At 39.8% G+C, this 18,903-nt stretch overlaps 3 protein-coding genes across 5 annotated transcripts; 2 read left to right on the top strand and 1 right to left on the bottom strand.

Moving 5' to 3' along the window:
• The first annotated feature begins 628 nt into the window (after positions 1–628).
• On the top strand, positions 629–10,713 carry LOC124871753 (inosine-uridine preferring nucleoside hydrolase-like). Its single transcript, XM_047371282.1, has 8 exons — positions 629–783; positions 3,044–3,101; positions 3,189–3,312; positions 3,520–3,707; positions 5,443–5,622; positions 5,701–5,812; positions 7,306–7,442; positions 8,074–10,713. Exons 3-8 carry the CDS (start codon positions 3,210–3,212, stop codon positions 8,419–8,421), a joined length of 1,068 nt encoding a protein of 355 aa, XP_047227238.1. The 5' UTR covers positions 629–783; positions 3,044–3,101; positions 3,189–3,209; the 3' UTR covers positions 8,422–10,713.
• A 1,280-nt stretch (positions 10,714–11,993) lies between these two features.
• si:dkey-4e7.3 (uncharacterized protein LOC402865 homolog) lies at positions 11,994–16,113 on the top strand. Of its 3 annotated transcripts, XM_047371284.1 has the most exons (7): positions 11,994–12,012; positions 12,312–12,396; positions 12,496–12,683; positions 12,869–13,048; positions 14,460–14,571; positions 15,438–15,574; positions 15,692–16,113. In XM_047371284.1, exons 3-7 carry the CDS (start codon positions 12,504–12,506, stop codon positions 16,037–16,039), a joined length of 957 nt encoding a protein of 318 aa, XP_047227240.1. In that variant the 5' UTR covers positions 11,994–12,012; positions 12,312–12,396; positions 12,496–12,503; the 3' UTR covers positions 16,040–16,113. The 3 variants fall into 3 exon arrangements, with proteins under 3 accessions (XP_047227240.1, XP_047227241.1, XP_047227239.1); XM_047371285.1 differs by lacking the exon at positions 11,994–12,012 and having other exon boundaries at positions 12,293–12,396; positions 12,493–12,683; XM_047371283.1 differs by lacking the exons at positions 11,994–12,012; positions 12,312–12,396 and having other exon boundaries at positions 12,480–12,683.
• On the bottom strand, positions 16,111–18,876 carry LOC124871755 (cytochrome c oxidase assembly factor 5). The gene is made up of 3 exons (XM_047371286.1): positions 18,666–18,876; positions 16,645–16,728; positions 16,111–16,483 (listed from the first exon to the last, which is right to left on the bottom strand). Exons 1-3 carry the CDS (start codon positions 18,765–18,767, stop codon positions 16,442–16,444), a joined length of 228 nt encoding a protein of 75 aa, XP_047227242.1. The 5' UTR covers positions 18,768–18,876; the 3' UTR covers positions 16,111–16,441.
• Between the last annotated feature and the right edge of the window lie 27 nt (positions 18,877–18,903).

The raw sequence follows: 18,903 nt of genomic DNA, 5'->3' as shown, positions 1-18,903 counted from the left end.
ATAAATCCAAGTAGAGTAAAGCAAAAACCTGCAAACCTGACCAAACAACGATTATTTGCACAAGAAAGGGAGATAAAAGATGGTGTGCCAAACATATTTTTCTAGTATGAAACTTGTTCTTATAATATAAAGCTCCTAGGAAATTCATTCTGACACAAGTAAGTTGGTGTAAATTACTTTTACTCTGACCATGAATATTTTAAATGTTCAATATTTACTACATGTTTAACACAGGAAGATTACTGGTGGCCCGCTGTCTCCTACCTCCATTTTCAGTGTAAATAATTATGGGCCTTGGTCTAAATGGCAGCTCATTGCAAATGTGACAACTATTTAAAGGGTCATTAAATTGTATTGCATGAACAGTTTGTTGTAGATGAGAGAAGTCCGCTTAGGTTGTGGCCCACTTCAGACAAGTCAATTATCTTCATCCAGGGCCAACTACTCTGGATTTGTACAAAATAAAGACGCCCAGAGTGTTATTTACTAGAACATTGATATTAATTAGTTTTTAACTTTTTTATGAGAATCTAATTTTGAAAATCCCGAACTATCCATGGAAATGAAGAAAAATATGCAATACTTACCATATCCAGAAGATGGCAGCAATGCAAGTGACTGGGCGCCGGCTGGCCGGAAACTCAAACGATGTAGAAGAAGCTCGACCCGGAAAAGGAACAGACGACGGTGACAGATTGCAGTTTTTAATCTTTGTTTTTAAATGTTATTTAGTTGGTTTTTAACGTCCGTAGCCTCTCATATTATCAACATTTCAGTGGACAGGTGAGACGACGCTATACATTCATCCATTGATAAAAAGTAATGGCGGAAAAAGTTTTACTGTCCTTTTTACTGTACATCATCCTTAACCTCCTGGTGGTTGAGCTACATATCTTGCTTAAGAAATGTCAGGCTAACGTTTTAACATAACTTTGGTTCACAGATAATAAAGCATTTAAATAGTGGGTTTCATTGTTTAATTTTGAAATCCAAACCGGTTTCGGTTTTTGTCTCCACTCAGAATTAAAAGTGATTTACTGTACAGCCCGGGAGTTTTAGGACTCTCCCGCCAATTGTCCTTTTTTCATGTGGAAAAATTTGGAGAAGCTCTATTTTAGGCCTTTTTTTATTATTAATATTAATATTTCTTTACCAGTGCAGCTGTTTAGGTCTACATAACCAGTTAAAATGTTTATCATTCTTCTAACATTGACAGCAATGAAGCTGATAGTTTCTATAAGTCTACTAAACAAAGAAAGCTCATTCTGAATAATATGACCTAAATTTACACTATGAATGTTTATAGATTCATTTTGCCCATTTTGCCCATGATGTTTGTTGTTCAATGATTCATTGAAGGGTTTAATTTAAGAGTGAATGAATTTAAGAGTGACTGAATGTGTACAAAACATGTAGTCAAACCAAACCGTACAAGCATCCAAAATAAATGATTTTCAGATTAAAATATGTGTAACGTCCAGAAATATACAAATGGCTATACGAAGGTACACATTTCTTCAGATTTAGTTACTTAACTGCTTTTTATATCTATAATTAATGTTGATGAGGTGTTTATCTTTAAATAAAGCTGATGAACATTATCTAACCTGTTATAGGATAGTTAAATGTCATGATGATGTTAAATTGAAGTCACCAGATGGAAACAGAATATCTTTTTGTTAAATAATGAACCATTTTGTCATTTGACTGCTTAAAGAGTTAATTTTAAAAACCTGGTATTATTGCTCCCAATGTCTTATCATTAAACTTGGGCTTCCCAGCATCTAATTAGACAATTATATAATTTGTTGTTTTTTTGTAACCTATTTTAAATGTCCAAGCCTTGAGTGTAAATGAACAAGATCTCTTGGATCTGGATTGGCTGATCTGAACCACATTTAATAATAAAAAAAAAAGAAATGGGATATTAGCATCAGGTGCCTACGTTGAACTATAGCTATTCAGATTGTGCAGCATTATCCTTGTCACAAATAGAATGTGTTCACCTTTAACCTACCGGTAATTACATTCCATTTATAGTGGTGGTATTTTTTTTTTTCCTTAAGGAAAAATCAGTCCAGTAGTTAATCAGTCTATCTAGGAGTCCAAATCTCCTCTAAAACGTTAAAATAAGTTACTTAGTGTCTATGGATTAGTCCTATTAAAAGCTGTGACAGGTTGCCAGTCAGTTGTTTTGTTTATTTAATTTTGATTTTAATTTCAATAGATCTTTGCTAATTGCGGTGCCAAACCGCTTGATCTTTCCCGCATTTTACACCCACAAACCTAAGTGTATTTTGTTGGTATTTTAATGGATAGATTAATGGAGAACATAATTATGAAAATGAAAAGGTTTTACAAATAAAACCTGAAAAGTGTGGCGTGTTGCCGCCCCCTTTAATCGGATACCCCCATAAATAAAATGCACAGCAAAAGAGTCACCTTAATCTAAACTGAGCATATTCCCCGTGTTTCTAATCATTCCGGTGTGCAGTTTTCCATGAGTCAGAGGACAAAGGAAACGTGTAGAGAAAAACACTGGACAGGACCTTAAACAACCCAGTCTTACTGTGAAATATGGTGGTGGCAGCATCATGCTGTGGGGACGCTTTTCTTCATTTGGGACAAGAAAGCTGGACAGAGTAGGACAGGAAGATGGATGGATTTAATACAGAAAAATCCTGGAAGAAAACTTGTTAAAGGCTCCTAATGAATTGACAGTTATATATTCAGTCATTTGCTACTTTGCCTTCACATAATATGTTAATGAATACACTCAAGCTTGTAGTTGTAAAGTAACATAGTATCATAGGATAGACATACTTTGGTAAAGCACTGTTAGAGCATTGTCATAGATATCATACTGTTGAAAAAGGCCAGAATGCAAAATCATTCTGCAACAAAGCTAAGTTCAACAAGCCTACACAGAGGCTGTCTTTATATATTTTTTTAAATATACAACCTAAAATAAATTAAACCTGTTTATTAATTTGGTTTTGTTCCGAATTAATTGGTGTCTTTCCTCTCTTCATTCATGCTTCAGTAATTGAAGTTTCCGTCCTGTGAGAACGGCTTGCTGAGGCGTCCTCACTCAGCAGCAGGTACGTTTGGTCAGGCTTCACTGTGCAACTCTGACTCAGTTTACACTCCTCATGTGTCTTTATGCTCCTATTTTCTTGCTCACACAGGGACAGACACATTCCCGTCTGATGTCATCCCTGCGCAAAAAAAGGAGAGGGATGCTTCAGATGAAGGCTGAGCAGAGCAGCAAGGAGAAGCAGCCGCAAGGTCTTCAAAATAGTCAGGAAGAAGGTAAGAAGGATTCCCGGGGTTTAACGCTTCAGTCTAGAAGCAAAACTCACTTCAGGCTAAAATCAGAACTTGAGAGATGTCTGTGAAGGACATGTTTGACTGTGAGGGACTGATAGTTTCCTTTTTCTGCCTAGAAGAAAGACGTTCAGCTAACTCAGTTATTTGTGGGGTGCAACAGAGAAAATGTGTCGGTTTTATGGGTTGCAGGGGTCAAGATGAATAAAAAGCTGCTGGTGGATGTGGACTGTGGAGTGGACGATGCTCAGGCCATCATGCTGGCCTTGGGTGACCCCAGTGTAGAGATCCTGGGCATCACCTGCGTGCACGGAAACACCACAGTGGAGAACGTGTGCAAGAACGTGCTGCGGGTTCTGCAGGCCTGCAGAAAACTGGAGGTAGGTGCTGGGCTGCTGTGATTGAACGTCTTATTCTTGTTTTATGTAGATGTCAAGAAAAATCTGTGTGCTAAAGAATAACATTCATTTCTGTAATGTCAGGAGGAGTAGAATTTGAGACATTTTCATATTTCATGTAATTTATGTTTTTGGCTGTTGAAAGTAATAAAATATTGCAATTGATTTTAACAGTGGTGGAAGATATTAAGCACTTGCTCTGTTAAATACCTGACATTGATCCAGCTCATCAACATCTGATCTGATCCGCATCCATAATGTGAAGTTTCTGGAATGTCCTTCACAATGTTCTTACTAATTGTGTTGCATGACAATAATTTGCAGTCGTTGGTGTCATGTGGGAAGTCAGCCTGTTTTAATTTTTCTGCCCAACAATGAATTCCTGAAGTCACACGATGCAGAGAAAGAAGTCGACAACAAGTTCCCTGGATTTTCTAGAACAGACACTAGTTGTGTTAATTCTGTATGTGCCGGTATTACACAACTTCCTTCCTGAGCAAATAAAGTTTAAAAAAAAGGTGTTAAAGACTAAACTGAGATTTATAATGGAGTAACATGTTGTACTTTTGTGTGATAGACCAATGCAAAGTGGTGAATGAGAAAGTGAAAAGAAAATGATACATAGTTTTCTTTTCTAAATGGAAATCTGAAAAGGCATGGCTTGCATTTGTATTTAGTCTCCTTTGTTCTAAAACCTCTAAATAAAATCCATCTCAACCAGTCTTAATATTTGTCTTCAGAAGTCAACTCGTTGTAAATTAGGTCCACCTGTGTTTCATCTCAGTATGAATCCAGCTGTTCTCAGAAGGCCTCTCATCAGATGGGGCCAAGTGGAATTTTGTGCAGCGGAAAACCAACACTGCACATCAGCCTGGTGGCAGCATCATGTTGTGGTGATGCTTTTCTTCAGCAAGCACAGGGAAGCTGGTCCAAACACAGGAGGCTATATAAAGAAAACATGTTAGAGGCTGCAGAAGACTTGAGTCTGGAGGAGGTTGACCTTCCAGCAGGAAAACAACATTGGACATACAAGCAGAGATGCAAGGGAATGGGTTAAATCAAAGCACATCTATGTGTTAGATAAAAGTCTAAACCCAAATCAAACCCAGAATCTGTGGCAAACCTGAAAACAGCTGTTCACAAATGCTTTTTGTCCATTATTGAGTGGAGAGAAACCTTTAGTTTCTGGATGTGCAGGGTGTGTGAAGGGTGACTTTACAGAGAGCTGAAAACTGTATCATTTTCCTCCCACTTCACAATTATGCACTTTGTGTTGGTCCATCACCTAAAACCCAGTAAAATGCATTGAAGTTTGTGGTTTTAGCATGAAAAAAATGTAAGACGATATAGCAGGATGTTTTCTGGAAGAAGAGCTGTTGTGTTTTCACTTAGTCACACCTGCTGATTGTCTGACGTTTTCAAAAGGCGATGGAAAGAGACTTGTCTACAAAAAGTCCAGAGGGAACACTGGGCATTTTGACTTCTCTCATGTTAACCTGTGGAAAACCTTCGAAACATTTCAGACCTTCAGTTTGGTTTTTAAAAAAGGAAGTGATTGAAATGTGACATTCTGCTATTCTGAGAACGTTCAAGTTCCTGCATTATCATTATCAAACCATTTGGTATAGTTATATTATAACAACGTTGGTATTGTGTCAGAATGTGGTAGATTTGCACCAGTAAAGTTATCACCAGCGGTCTTGTTTTCATTGACTAGATTCCAGTGTTTAAAGGTGCCGATAAGCCTATCCTTGGGACCAGCATCAGCGTGGGAAACTTCCACGGTCAGGACGGCCTAGGAGACGCCCCTGACGCCAGCGCTCCTGGTCTGGACCTGCTTCAGAGAGAGAACGCTGTGTCGGCTTTAATCAGGATCGTTGATGAGAATCCTGGAGAGGTGAAAGATGGAGAAGAGCTGGGTGTAAACTGTATTACTGTTTTTTCTGCATATCCTAAGTCTGTGTATGCTTCCCAGGTGTCTCTGGTCGCCACGGGACCCCTCACCAACTTGGCTCTGGCTGTGAGGATGGATCCATGTCTGCCAGGAAAACTCAAAGGACTCTACATCATGGGAGGAAACACGGAGTGTGAGTGAAACACAGACAGCTAATGTTTCAGATTGTCAAACAAGTTTTATATCAAAGAGGAAATGCGAAAGGCAGTTTAAACTGATGATTTCAGTTCGCTACACACACCAAGACTGATGACTGCCACACTTGTAGAATCAAGAAATCACTTAAATAGAACCCGTCTGATAACGGAGTAGGCTAAAGGTCTCAAAAAGCAACATATCATGACCTAAAGTCATTGAAGAACAGATGAGAAACCGAGTCAGTGACATCTTTCAAACTGGGAAGCTCTGGGACGCCACAGTGAAAGCCATTTCCCACAAATTGAGAGAAAAAAAACATGGGCTAGTGATGAACCTTCCCACGTAGTGACCAGCCAACTAACATTACTCCAGGAGCGTGAGGACTCCTCCAGGGAGTCACAAAAGAGCCCAGAACAATATCTTAAGGCTCATTTCCACAGTTTTTTCCCAGGATCATTACCATTGTTGGGTGCGAAAATCGGGCACGTTTATGTAGCTTTGGTACCCCGAAGCTGAACGGGTTCTCCTCCCATAGCAATGATCTCCACCCACAGCATCAGCAGAGTCCAGAATGTGATTGAAAACAGTAAAATCAGACCAAAACAGATTGTTTCACAGAGGTTATGTTTGAAAGCCACTTACTGCCACTCCAAACTGTGGGGAAATGTGTTGGTAGGATGGATTTTAAACGAACTGGGAGAGACAGGAAAAAGAAGAGCACCTATTGGGTTATAATCAGCTATTTAAAAACAGAATCTGTGACAGTTTAATGGCGCACATGCACAGAAACTGAATAAAAACCAGTTCCACCTCAGAGGAAGTTTGTAATCTGTATCTGAAAACACAAACTCTGTAAGATATTATATCTTTACTGGTTAACATGTCTGGAAGGCTCCACCGTGCTAAAAGCTGAAGTCCACTTTTCTTTTAATTATTTACACTGAGGTTGGCTGATTTTATCCATGTATTTGAATGCAGGCACTATAAAACCCTGATATTCAGCATAGGTGGCTGGGCTTACTGCTTCTAAACAAAAATAAAGAACTCCTGTTGTTTAATTTACAGTTAGAGGAGGAAAAACTGGAAGAGAAATGAGTGGAACAAAATGCTTGTAATATTCAGCCAGTAAGAAATGTTTCAACAGGAAGGACCAGGAAGGATTTGCAGCAACGGTCTGTGTGAAAACCCGGTATTGTGCAACAACCTACTTCCTCCTTCAGTCTGATTTTTCTACTGCTGTAACAGATGTAATCTATGCTGTTAATGTAATTTGGTTTACATAAAATTAGATTTATTTAAAGCTGCTCAGAACTGACTGGATTGACCCAAACGTCTCTGTTTACGATCCTCCTTATACTGCAGAAATAAGATGAATTAGGTCACCCGAAAAGCCCGGTTTGAACTGTGGTCATAATGTTTTTATTTGTACTGTATTGTACTGTTGTATTGTGCATCTGTCTGATCTTTTCGGTTTCCTCCGGTGTTCAGCTCGAGGAAACACCTCTGTGTGTGCCGAGTTTAACTTTGCTGCTGATCCAGAGGCTGCATTCGTCGTGCTGAATGATTACCAGTGTCCCACTCACCTGTCCTGCTGGGAGTTTACCTGCTACAGTCAGCTGCCGTGGGTAAGGCTTGTTTTACACCTATGGAAAAAGAGCCATGGAAAAGAAAAGGGGAAAATACAAATACGATCTTTTAATCAGGACACAAATACATCTAATCCTTATTAAATTCTTAATCTAGTTTGATTTTAAATAACAACTGAATTACATGTAAAATTGTCTTTATTTGTTTGCTAGAAGTAAAATCTGTATCAGCAGGTCTGAACTAGAATTAGCCTCAACATATCTGACCAGTGCATCTCTGATAATCGCTAGTTTTTCTCCTGTGAATTCTCCTTCTTCTCCTGCTGTAGAATAGCATCTTATGTTCGTTTTTAACTGCAGCTCAGAAGTCCCGAGGATCAGTTTTATTCACAGTGGCTTCATGCTGCTTGTTATTAAAGCAGGAATCAGTGATTTCTTCACACTGCTTCTTCATTTCAGCTTTGTTCTGGTCGAATGAGTAACCCAGTCATAGTGTAACACATCCTACATGAACTCCACGCTCAGATTTTTTCTCTATTCGCTTTTAGAAGTTTTAATAAGTTTAAAAACCAAAAAAGCTCATATTTACTTTTTAAGATGACCTCTGTGCTACATCTGTTTATGTATAACCGGTAAATGCTGCAGTTTGTACCTGTTCTCGTTTCTCCAGGAGTTCTGTGACGCCTGGTTGGGTCAGGACAGCGACAAGGCTCGTTTCATGACAAAGATCTTCCACCACAGCATGGAGGAGGCCAAGAAAGAAAGCTTGCAGGACCTGTGTCTGGGTTGCACGGGCTTCATATCCTGTGATTCGTACGCCATGGCGGCCGCTGTGGACGAGTCGTTCATCACAGAAACCGATCGTTATCCAGTTAGCGTTGAGCTGACGGGTACTCACACCAGAGGAATGATGATCGTGGACACTTCAGGGTTTCTGAAGAAGACACATAAAGCTTCTATTATGAAAAAGGTGGACTTGGAGAAGTTCAAGAAGATGATGATGGCAGCTTTGAAATGACCGCTGTAAATGGAGTGAACCGAGTTCCTGTTCAGTTAAATGTGGACAGAGTAAATCCTGAAAATTTGCACCTGGCTTAAACATCCATCATGAATGATCAGATCTCATTCAGCTGCATCACTGAGAGGGTGGTCAACCAATCAACAAACTGGAAAGGCATCCACGGGTATGCTGATGAGTCGGCCACATCACGTTTACCTTTAGACACTCGAGTATTCTGAGTAACATGGTTTTCAATCACATTATTTTGGAGGTATTTAGGCTACAAACCTCTTTATGAGGTGAAGAATGTAGCTTAGCGGAGATGAAACGAGAGAAGTAGAAGAAAATTAAATGAGTGGCTTCAAAAAGCTCCATGTCAGCATAAAAACAGCCAAGAGTTTAACCTGTTAAAACGTGTAACATCTGACAGCAGTCGGCTGCCCTGCACATTTGTTGCACAGCATCACGAGATTAGTTGTGTGAACATGCAAGACACACAAAAACATGTTAGGGTTCATGTTATGTGATGAGGGGGGAGATATTTTACAACACATGAAGCACAGTGGTGCAATCACCCTAAATACAGTCAGAAAAAGCATAAAACTACAGAGAAAACTCAATTTGTGACTTTTTTTTATTATTCACAACCATCCATCTTTTTCCACTTATACAAGACGGGTTGCAGCGGTAACGGGTCAAGGAGGTAAACTCTGACATCCCTCTAACCAGCAAGGCTTTCCAGTTCATTTCAGGGCATCCAAAGTCGTTTCCAGAGCGGAGGAGATGTGTAGTTTGTCCAGCGAGTTCTGGGTCTGCCTTGGGGCCTCCTCCCAGTAGGATGTGCCTTTGAGGCATTCTGATTGGATGCTGAAATCCCTTTGTGAATCCTCCAAAATGTGCCCCAAAGAAAACTGTCCTCAAAACATTTTCAATAAATTAAAGGATGATTTTGTGACGAATGCTCACACAAATGAATTTGCATTAGACAGACAAAAGCAGGTGACAGCAGTACCTTTTATAATTATGGAGCTCTGCACACCTTCTCACCAACTGGACTCTGTCGCTACCTCTCCTTATCGCACTTTAGAGGCATAAGGTAAGGACTTCAGGTGTAATTTAACGCCCCGTTGTGTTGCCTGAGGCATGAAGATGTTATGGGCCTGGCTTCAGAGTTTTTTGAAAGCCTGAAGGTTTCATAGGGCATCTTGTCTTTTAAGAACTACTTGGTGTGCATTTTATAGATTAATATTAATTGTAAATTGTTCATCTCCAGCCCTCCATGTGCAGCTAAATGAAACAAAACAATCCAGGGGTGGGGTGAATAAAACATGTTTTCTGTGATTTCCAACTGTAGAAACTGTCACAGGAAGTTTGACCTTCGTGGTTTAAAGGTCAGAGCGTTACCTTATTTCAGGCTCGTCTTGGATTCCTCCGTATATCAACAGCGTGCAGCTGAGATGAAGCATCTCCCAGGTCCTGTTTGAGGTGCCTTTTTTTTTTATGACGTTCATCTGCTTTAGATAATTTTACAGGTTTGACAACTCTCTTTATGCCTTCCAATGTTGGGCAGACGGAGAGTGAAAAAATGACCAAAGTCCAAATCAAAACTCTTCAGAAAACAGTCGTCTATTGATTAAGACGACTTTAAAAGATTATAAGAAAGCCTGCCTACTTGGAAGAAAATAATAAAGAAATTAAGGGTAGCATTATTTTGTTTTTTTCGTAAATTTATTTCCATAAATAATTACATTTATGGCATTTTTTTCCAATTGTCCAACCGCTTTGTGCCTCTAATGAGATTTAAACATTAATGCTCTGGTTCACCGAGCAGCATTTTTAAGCTCTAATTTCTTTGGTCAACAAGGAACAAGCAGAGCAGAGTGCATCGGGTCTAACTCATCGATACCTGTCACTTTATTGTACTCATCAGTACTGTCAGAAAGATCTCCATGTATGAAAGCTTGAATAAAGCTACTCCTCCCTGTCAACACTGAGACGTTTTCATTTTAAACTGGAAGAATGACCAGTTGCCCTCTTTAGGCAGGGTGAGATGTGATTTAATGGTTCTTAAGATCAAAAGGTTTGAAACAACCCTAATAAGGTAGATATTGGAGTAGTTTGATGTGTTATGGCCAAATTTATTGCTCATTTAGAAATACTTGAGGTATGTCCTTTTCTCCTTTTTGTTTCATGTTTTAAGGTCTTTAAAGTTGACAGTTTTTGTCATATGGTTGAAATCCATCGCTGTTTTTTTTTGTTTTTTTTTACTGTCCTTTATCTTTTAGCAATAAATCTCAACCTCTCGTCTTATCTCTTATCAAAAATGATTTTTCCTCCACTGTGACACCTACAGTATTGTGAAACAGTATCCGTCACCCGACACTTCCATGACTTTGGGATTCCAGGGGGGCCAGACTACCAAAATTACTCCCAAGAGTGCTTCAATGACCCATCCAGGATGTCGCAAAACACTATCTACCTGCCTCAGTTAGGGTTGGTGTTCGTAATTCAACAATAAGAAAGAGACTAAGCCAAAATGGAAGCCATGGGAGAGCTTTAAGGTGAAAGCCACTGCTGAACAAAAAGAACTTGAGTGTCTTGATGTTCGCCAAGACTTTAAGGAAAAACCTCTGCGAACTGACATGAAAACAGTGGAACATTTTAGAAGGTGTGCATCCCGCTGCACCTTGTGTAAAGCAAACAGGATTTCAGAAAATAGCTTCATACAGATAGTCAAGCATGGTGATGGTAGCATGATTGTCTGGGGCTGCCTTTAGGACCTAAAGGACTTGCTGTTGTTGATGGAACCGTGAAGTCTGCTCCCTAGAAGGAACTCCTAAAGAAAAATGTCAGAAACTTAGGTCCATCAGTGAATTGCTCAAAAAAGAAGTTTTGGAGTTGCCTAATGGATTTAAATCTGATTTAGATCCTGTGGGGTGACCTTAAACGGGTTGCTAATGCTAAAAACACTCTCCTATGTCATTAAAATAAAGCAATGCTGCAAAGAAGAGTGGGTCAAAATTCCTCCAGTGATGTAAACGGCAGTTACCATAAACGCTACATGACAGTTGTTCCCGTCAAGATCAATTACATTTTCACATAAGGTCAGGTCGTTGTGGACCACTTTTATTCCCTCAGTAAACTAAGTCATTGTTTATTAACTCAGATTATTATTGTCATTAAGATTTGTTACATGTTTAAAAAAGCAAAAAACAGAAGAACTCTTTGAGGGGGAAATAGGTTTTAGCAGCACTTTAAGGTGTTATAGTGAGTGAACTGTATGCCACCACAAATACACAAAGAAGTGTATCTTATAAAGCATTTTATGATTTTTATTTAAAAAGGTTCTGCTGTAAATTATCAATACTTAATAAAAAATAAAAATAAATTGACAGCCAGCTGAAAATTTCCTAAAAGGAACCTAAACTTCTGTGAGAGGAAGAAGCAAAATCTTTCTGTATTTTGTGGTGACGGAGTCAGAGCAACGTTGTGAATGATATTCGGTAATATCACAGCTGGAGCAGCAGTGTGAAGCAGACACGATGTTGTGCTGACCCTCAACCTAAAAGCAGGAGATCTGAGACTCTGGACGTTTCTGGGTGTGTGCAGGTACTGAACAAAGATCATGCAAATTGATCTTTGCACCTTATGGCAGTTTGTTTGCAAGGATCTAGATTTATTTTATCTGTATTAACACATGATGATCTTTAGAATATAACTGAAAACTGTGAATCTGTAAGGCTGTCATCAGTAATGGATTCTCTAGCTCTGCATCTAATGCATTGTTTTCATTCACAGTCCATATCACATACACAATCTACTTTTCAGTAGATTATTAACTTTTTGGCTTCCTTTTTTGTGGCTCTCTTCACGTAGCCTATTCCTGATTCAGCTGTTTTGTTCTGTAGCTCAAAGGTTGTTTTCAGCCGACTGTCCTCGGCTGCATTTTGTCAGGAACTACGTTCGTTTTACTTTCCCTACAACATCTTGCAGGTAAGTGATTGTTCGATGGTAACATTTAGATTATTGTATTAAAAATTAATCATTTGAGGTCTTTGTTTCTGAGTCAGCCAGAAATGTGTGCTCTAGCAGGGTTCAGGATGATGAAGAAGCTCCTAGTGGACGTGGACTGCGGTGTTGACGATGCTCAGGCCATCATGCTGGCGCTGGCCACCCCCAAAGTGGAGCTCCTGGGCATCACCTGCGTGCACGGAAACACCGCAGTGGAGAATGTGTGCAAGAACACTCTGCGGGTTCTGCAGGCCTGCAATAAACTGGAGGTGGGCCAAACATGCAGTGTGCTGTCTCTTAACATGGTGTCTTATTGACCCAGTGGTGCCAAGTAGTTAGCATTTATATTCTGAATTATCTGTGCTATATATTTATTGTGGTTCTGTGTTTGCGTGTTTTAAAAATGTTCTGTTTGCCTTATATTCAGCGGTCTTCATTTATCTTTTTGGATCAGATCCCAGTGTTTAAAGGTGCTGACAGGTCTATCCTTGGGAACAGACTCAAAGCGGGAACCTTCCACGGGAAGGACGGCCTGGGTGATGCTCCTGACGCCAACATGCCAGGTCTGGACCAGCTTCAGAAGGAGAGCGCTGTGTCGGCCATAATCAGGATTGTTAACGAAAACCCAGGAGAGGTGAGAGACGCGGAACAGTTGGGTCCAGTCAGATCCACATTCTGCATTTGATTGTTTCCTCCTCATGTGTGGTCATGGTCATTGAGTTAGGGTTATAATGGTGTGTAAGCTGATCTCACTAAACCTACCAAGACATGCCCATCCACCTAAACTGAACATTAATCAGAGAAGCAGCCAAAAGGCCCATGGTAACTCTGGAGGAGCTCCAGAGATCCGTTTGGGTGGGAAATTTTATTGACAGTATTACTTGTGGGCTTCAGTGAACAAGTGACTAAGGAAAGCTGTGGTTGAAGGAAAGATTGTTAGAGATCCTGTTTGTAGTTTACCATAAGCAGACATTGCAGAAGGTGCTCTGGTTGTACAAGACTGAACTGAACATTTTAGCCCTACATGCAAATCATCATGTGAGGCAGAAAACTATCACAGTACACAGCCCTGAACATGACATCCTCACAGTGAAACATGGTGGTGCCAGAGTCATGCCAAAGGGAATCCTTTTTACAACAGAGACTGAGTGGATAGAAACATGAGTGGACCCCAGGGGAAAAGTTGTTAGAAGCTGCAAAAGACTTGAGACAGTAGTGCAGGTTCACCTTCCAGCAGGACAATGATCCAAAACTTACAGCTAGAGATACGATGGAACGGTTTAGCTCGAAGCATATTCAAGTGGCCCAGTCAAAGTCCAAGCTGAAATCCAATTGAGAGCTTGAGCTATTTTACAAAGAATTGCAAAGATGGTAGAGACAAATCCCAAATAACTTGCAGCTGTAAATGCAGGGAAAGGTGGTTCTATAGAGTATTTACCGTATAAGTAGAGAGGAAAGGTGTCCTTGTTGCACACGTCCCATGACAGTAAAACCTATGCCATCTCTTTCTGGTTGTTCATGTATACACTTTCATAATAACAGCTTAGAGCTGCTGTAGGTCAATTAATGACATGTTAAGAGTTTTGGGTGTTTTGTGAACATCTTTATCATCATCATCAGGGTGAACCTGCATACATGGCCACTGCTGGGCTGTTATGAATATCTTCCACTGGTACACATCTTTCTGTGCAGTGGATTTCAAATTCTTTTGAGACCTCTTTAAAACCCACTACAATCAAACTAAATGTCTCAGGTAAACCTTCACCTTACTCAGTAACAACGTTCTCATCATGTGTCTCAATGTAATTTTCCTCATGTTTAGTGGGAGTAAATGTGAGGGTGTAGAAATTGCATTTTTTTTTATTACACTTAACACATTTTTTAAAAGGGGTTTGCCTCAGCCTGTTTACATTACATTTTTGAATTATTGTATTAAATATCTGTATAATATGTAAAAGAAAAAAAAAAAACAGGCTTTTATAGGGCGTCCTTATTTTTTCACATGACTGTACTTTAAATTTCTCATGTCCATCTAAATCTCCCAGGTGTCTCTGGTTGCCACGGCACCCCTCACCAACTTGGCTCTGGCTGTGAGGATGGATCCATCTCTGCCGGGAAAACTCAAAGGACTCTACATCATGGGAGGGAACACGGAGTGTGAGTGAAACACAGACAGCATCTAGTCCCAACGCAGGCAGGATGTCTTTCTATTTAAAAAACACTCAATGCAGCTTCATTTCACTCATTAAATAAACTGAACAGGGAGGCTGTAGAACTGCACGTCTTTGCAAATCTTGACTTTAAGGTAGGAGTGCCCAAAGCACGGCCCAGGGGACATTTGCCCAGGGCGGGCTGCAGATGGAGACTTTTTATTTGGGCAAAAGTATCACTAACAAATTAAAATCATCTTAAATATTAGATTCGACACAAAGTATTTTGTCTTTTATTAGCCAGGCTTGTTGATTTCTTAGTAAACAGGACCACATCTCTCCAAAAGCCAACTTTGGTGCACCCAAATGTGCTTTTAATTCATTTGTTAAACTTTGTTAAATACAGCAGGTGTTTTCAAAGAAAGAGTGACCTAAATCCGTTTTTTATTGTTAAGAATAGATTTTATCTTTTCTTTTGATCGAGCCCAAAATAACTTGCAAACTAGATGCCTTTCTTTTAATAAAGCAAAATCTACTTTAAATCTACTTTAGATCTACTACTGATTAAAACATTGTTCCCTACATAAAATCTGACTACATTAATTAAAGTATTGCATGATTTGTTAATTGTTGAGAAGGTAAAAAAAAAAAAAAATTTAACTTTTTTTTTGCCATTTTTGTTAAAAAATAAAAGAAATTGAATTTGCTTGGCTCCTGAGTACTTTTGGCAATTTTGACCCGGGTAGCGAAATGTTTGGACACCCCTGCTTTAAGATCTTACTTTGTTTTCACCAACAAATGCATCTTTGCCATTTTAACATCTAGGCCAGTCAGCTTCATCTTTGCTTGTTTTGTGGTTCTCCTGTTGTGCAGCCCGAGGAAACACCTCAGTGTGTGGAGAGTTCAACTTCACTGCCGATCCAGAAGCTGCGTACATCGTGCTGAATGATTACCAGTGTCCCACCTACTTGGCCTGCTGGGAGTTTACCTGCTACAACAAGCTGTCTTGGGTAATCTCTCATTTACGCATCTTCTCATATATGGATGAATGTGACTCATTAACTGAGGGATTCCATCATTTATCTACAGTAAAGGTTGCAGCTTGTGAATGTTTTTCGTTTCTTCAGGAGTTTTGCGACGCCTGGTTGGAGCAGAAAACCCACAAAGCTCGTTTCATGGCCAAGATCTTCCGCCACAGCATAGAGGCCTCAAAAACTGAACGCTTCGAAAGAGAGTTTATCGCTGGCTCGGGCCTTATTTCCTGTGACTCATACGCCATGGCGGCCGCTGTTGATGACTCCTTCGTCATAGAAAGCGACCAGTTCCCAGTTAGTGTGGAGCTGGTGGGCACTCACACCAGAGGAATGATGATAGTAGACACTCTGGGCTTACTGAACAAGACGCACAAAGCTTTTATCATAAAGAAGGTGGATATGGCGAAGTTTAAGAAGATGATGATGGCGGCTCTGAAATGAGATTTTGAACTGTTCTTCTTCTGCATATTTACCTCAATGCTGTGATTACTTTACTATAAACAGAGTGAAACTTTTGACTTTGGTCATCATTTATTTAAGCTGATGGTTTTCATTCAACATCACACACTCACCCAAGATAATAAAATATTCTTAGAAGACAAGAGAAAAAAAAAACTTCCTAAATGCTCCAACCAATCAGAGCTCTCGTCTTTTCCCAGCCTCACATTTTAAAGATCAACGTGTATTCCTCTCCTGTGGGGTCTTTCACATTCGCCACCTGCGATCCAGATGAGATGCTGACGATGCTGAAGATGTGCTGTCACACATGCTGCAGCATCGATTTCAGTCACTACAAGTACATTCAGCTGTTCAATCTGGTCTCAGCTCAGCAGCGCAGCCCCATCAGTATCCTTTCTTCCCTCTGAACCTTGACCTTGCGTCCAGCTGTGGACAGAAGATGGTTCATGAAGTAGGTTATTTTTGTTAAACAGTATAGGGGCAGATAATTCGAGAGGAACATGCAGCATTCCTTTTAACCTCCCGAAGCTTCCCATTCAACGCCTTGTATGAACATCAGTGCACTGCAGCAGAGTAATTAGACTTACCATGGACCTCTTGCACTCAAAGAATGACGTCTGCAGGGCTTTGCAGTGACCTTCCTTCAGACACTCACTGGGCATCTTTCCCTCCTGGTAGATAAAGGAACTTGTTTCAATTGTTTTATTTTAAATATTTTTGACTCAGAAGATTGCATTATCATAGGTATTGGGTCTTTGCACGAACATTTGACTGCCGTTCTAGTTAGCTTACAGGTAAAAAAAAAAAAAAAAAACAACAATGGGATGAGTTTGGAGAGTTTTATAAATGGAGAAAGACATCAACTGTAAGGAGGGGGGACGATGTGGCAAGATTAGATCCTGAAAGGTAACAAGTTTTCAGCTAGCTTTTTGTTCAGAAAGGAGCTCGATGTACGTGCCTTTTTGACTTTACATTGGGGGAATGTGATAAAACTCTTTCTTCCCCCAAACTCTTCAGCTCCTCACTCAGGGAGATAAGGAGTAATTAAAGAAAAAGGACAGGAAATAGGGACAGCATGAAAACTGATAAACTGGACGATACCTGGGCCATATCTGATTATGGTGCGGTAACTGATAACTGTAATACGTAAGCTGTTTTTTGGGGGGGGGGGTTATTTCTGTACAAGGCCTAGCAAAATAATTCACCCCCCCGCCCGCAATTTGTAATGTTTTGTTTCCTCATAACCTGGAATTTAAATGGATTGCTTGAGAGTTTGCACCATTTCGTTTACAGAACACGCTCACAACTTTGAAGGTATATATATATTTTTTTTTACTGTGAAAAATAACGAACAGGAGAAAAAAACATTCACAACGCCTCACTGTTCACCCCCCCCTAACATGGATCTTTAAGTCTAACCGCTGATTTTCAACTGGATTGAGGTCTGGACTTTGACTAGGCCATTCCAACTCATTTAAATGTCTGCTGTATAGAGTGTACAGCTTATTGTGGTCCAATGGACAGATCCTCCAGTCTCTGCTGTGGAAATCTTCAGGTCCTTCAGGTTTACATTTGGTCTCTGTGCTGCCTCTCTGATTAATGCCCTCCTTGCCCAGTCTGGGAGTTCTGGTGGGCAGCCCTCTCCAGGCAGGTTTGTTGTGGTACCATGGACTTTCCATTTGAAAATGATGGATTTGATGGTGCTCCAGGGAACATTAAAGATTTAGATTTGTTTTTATTTTTTTTATCACCTCACCCTGACTTGTACTTCTCAACAACTTTGTCCCTGACTTGTTTGGAGAGCCCCTTGGTCTTCATGGTGTCATGCCTCTTGCTTAGTTGTATTGCAGACTCTGGGCCATCCAGAAAAGGTATGTTTAGACTAACATCAGATTGAACAAACGTGGACTTAATTTCACTAATTATGTGACTTTTGAAGGTAATTTTTGTATATACTTTTTTTCTCATTTCACTTCACCAGTGTCAGCTATTTTGTGCAGATCCATCACATAAAATAAGATTTAAAACATTTAAATTACAGACTGGAAGGTAACAAAAGGTGAATACTTTTGCAAGGCATGGTAAATATCTATGGACATATGTTTTTTGTCTTTAAATGTTATGCTGTACTGCTGTTCGACTTGTAATTTCCCTGAGGGAATATGTTTTAGTGTGAAGTTGTCCGTCCTAAAATAAGGCTGTGATTTTGCCGTTTAAAATATCAGAATATGTTCTGATCAGAAAACGGTAATGAACAATAAAAATAAAGAGGTTATCTGGTTTCTGTTTTAAAATAAGACACTTTACATGGATGAGAAGCATCTAAAGTTTTAAAGTTTTGCTTGAATTTTTCTTCATGTTTAAAACAAACAAAAATGACCAGTTTTTATATATATATATATATATATAATTCTGTTTGTATATTATATAATTGTATTCCTATGGGGAAATCCAGCAACCAAAACATACATGGACTAGTTTTAGTAATAGTGTAGGATGTTCGGACTCAGCACAGCTTTAAACAGCAGGTGAGCTTTAGGACCTCTATAATGTCAGTATTTTTGCCTGAAGCGACCAGCAGCTGTTTCAGCCTGTGGATCGAGGTTACCTTCACGACGCAGTCATGCTGGAGGAGACAAGCCTTGAAGTCCTCTCTGATGCCAGCGCAGGCTCTGCTGTCCTCCTCCTTATCCTCGTAATATTTCGGCATTGTTCAGCATTCACTCCAATAACAGCACAGATACACCCAAGAGCTGCTGTAATTCACGCCAAAACAGTGGTGATATTGTCAGCCGCCATGATGAGAAAAAAAAAAAAAAAAAAAAAAGCATGATGGGAAGACGGAA

Source organism: Girardinichthys multiradiatus, chromosome 7, assembly GCF_021462225.1.
Source record: "Girardinichthys multiradiatus isolate DD_20200921_A chromosome 7, DD_fGirMul_XY1, whole genome shotgun sequence".
Classification (NCBI taxonomy): domain Eukaryota; kingdom Metazoa; phylum Chordata; class Actinopteri; order Cyprinodontiformes; family Goodeidae; genus Girardinichthys; species Girardinichthys multiradiatus.
The sequence above is the reverse complement of the archived record's forward strand: the minus strand, read 5'-3'. Positions and strand labels throughout refer to the sequence as shown.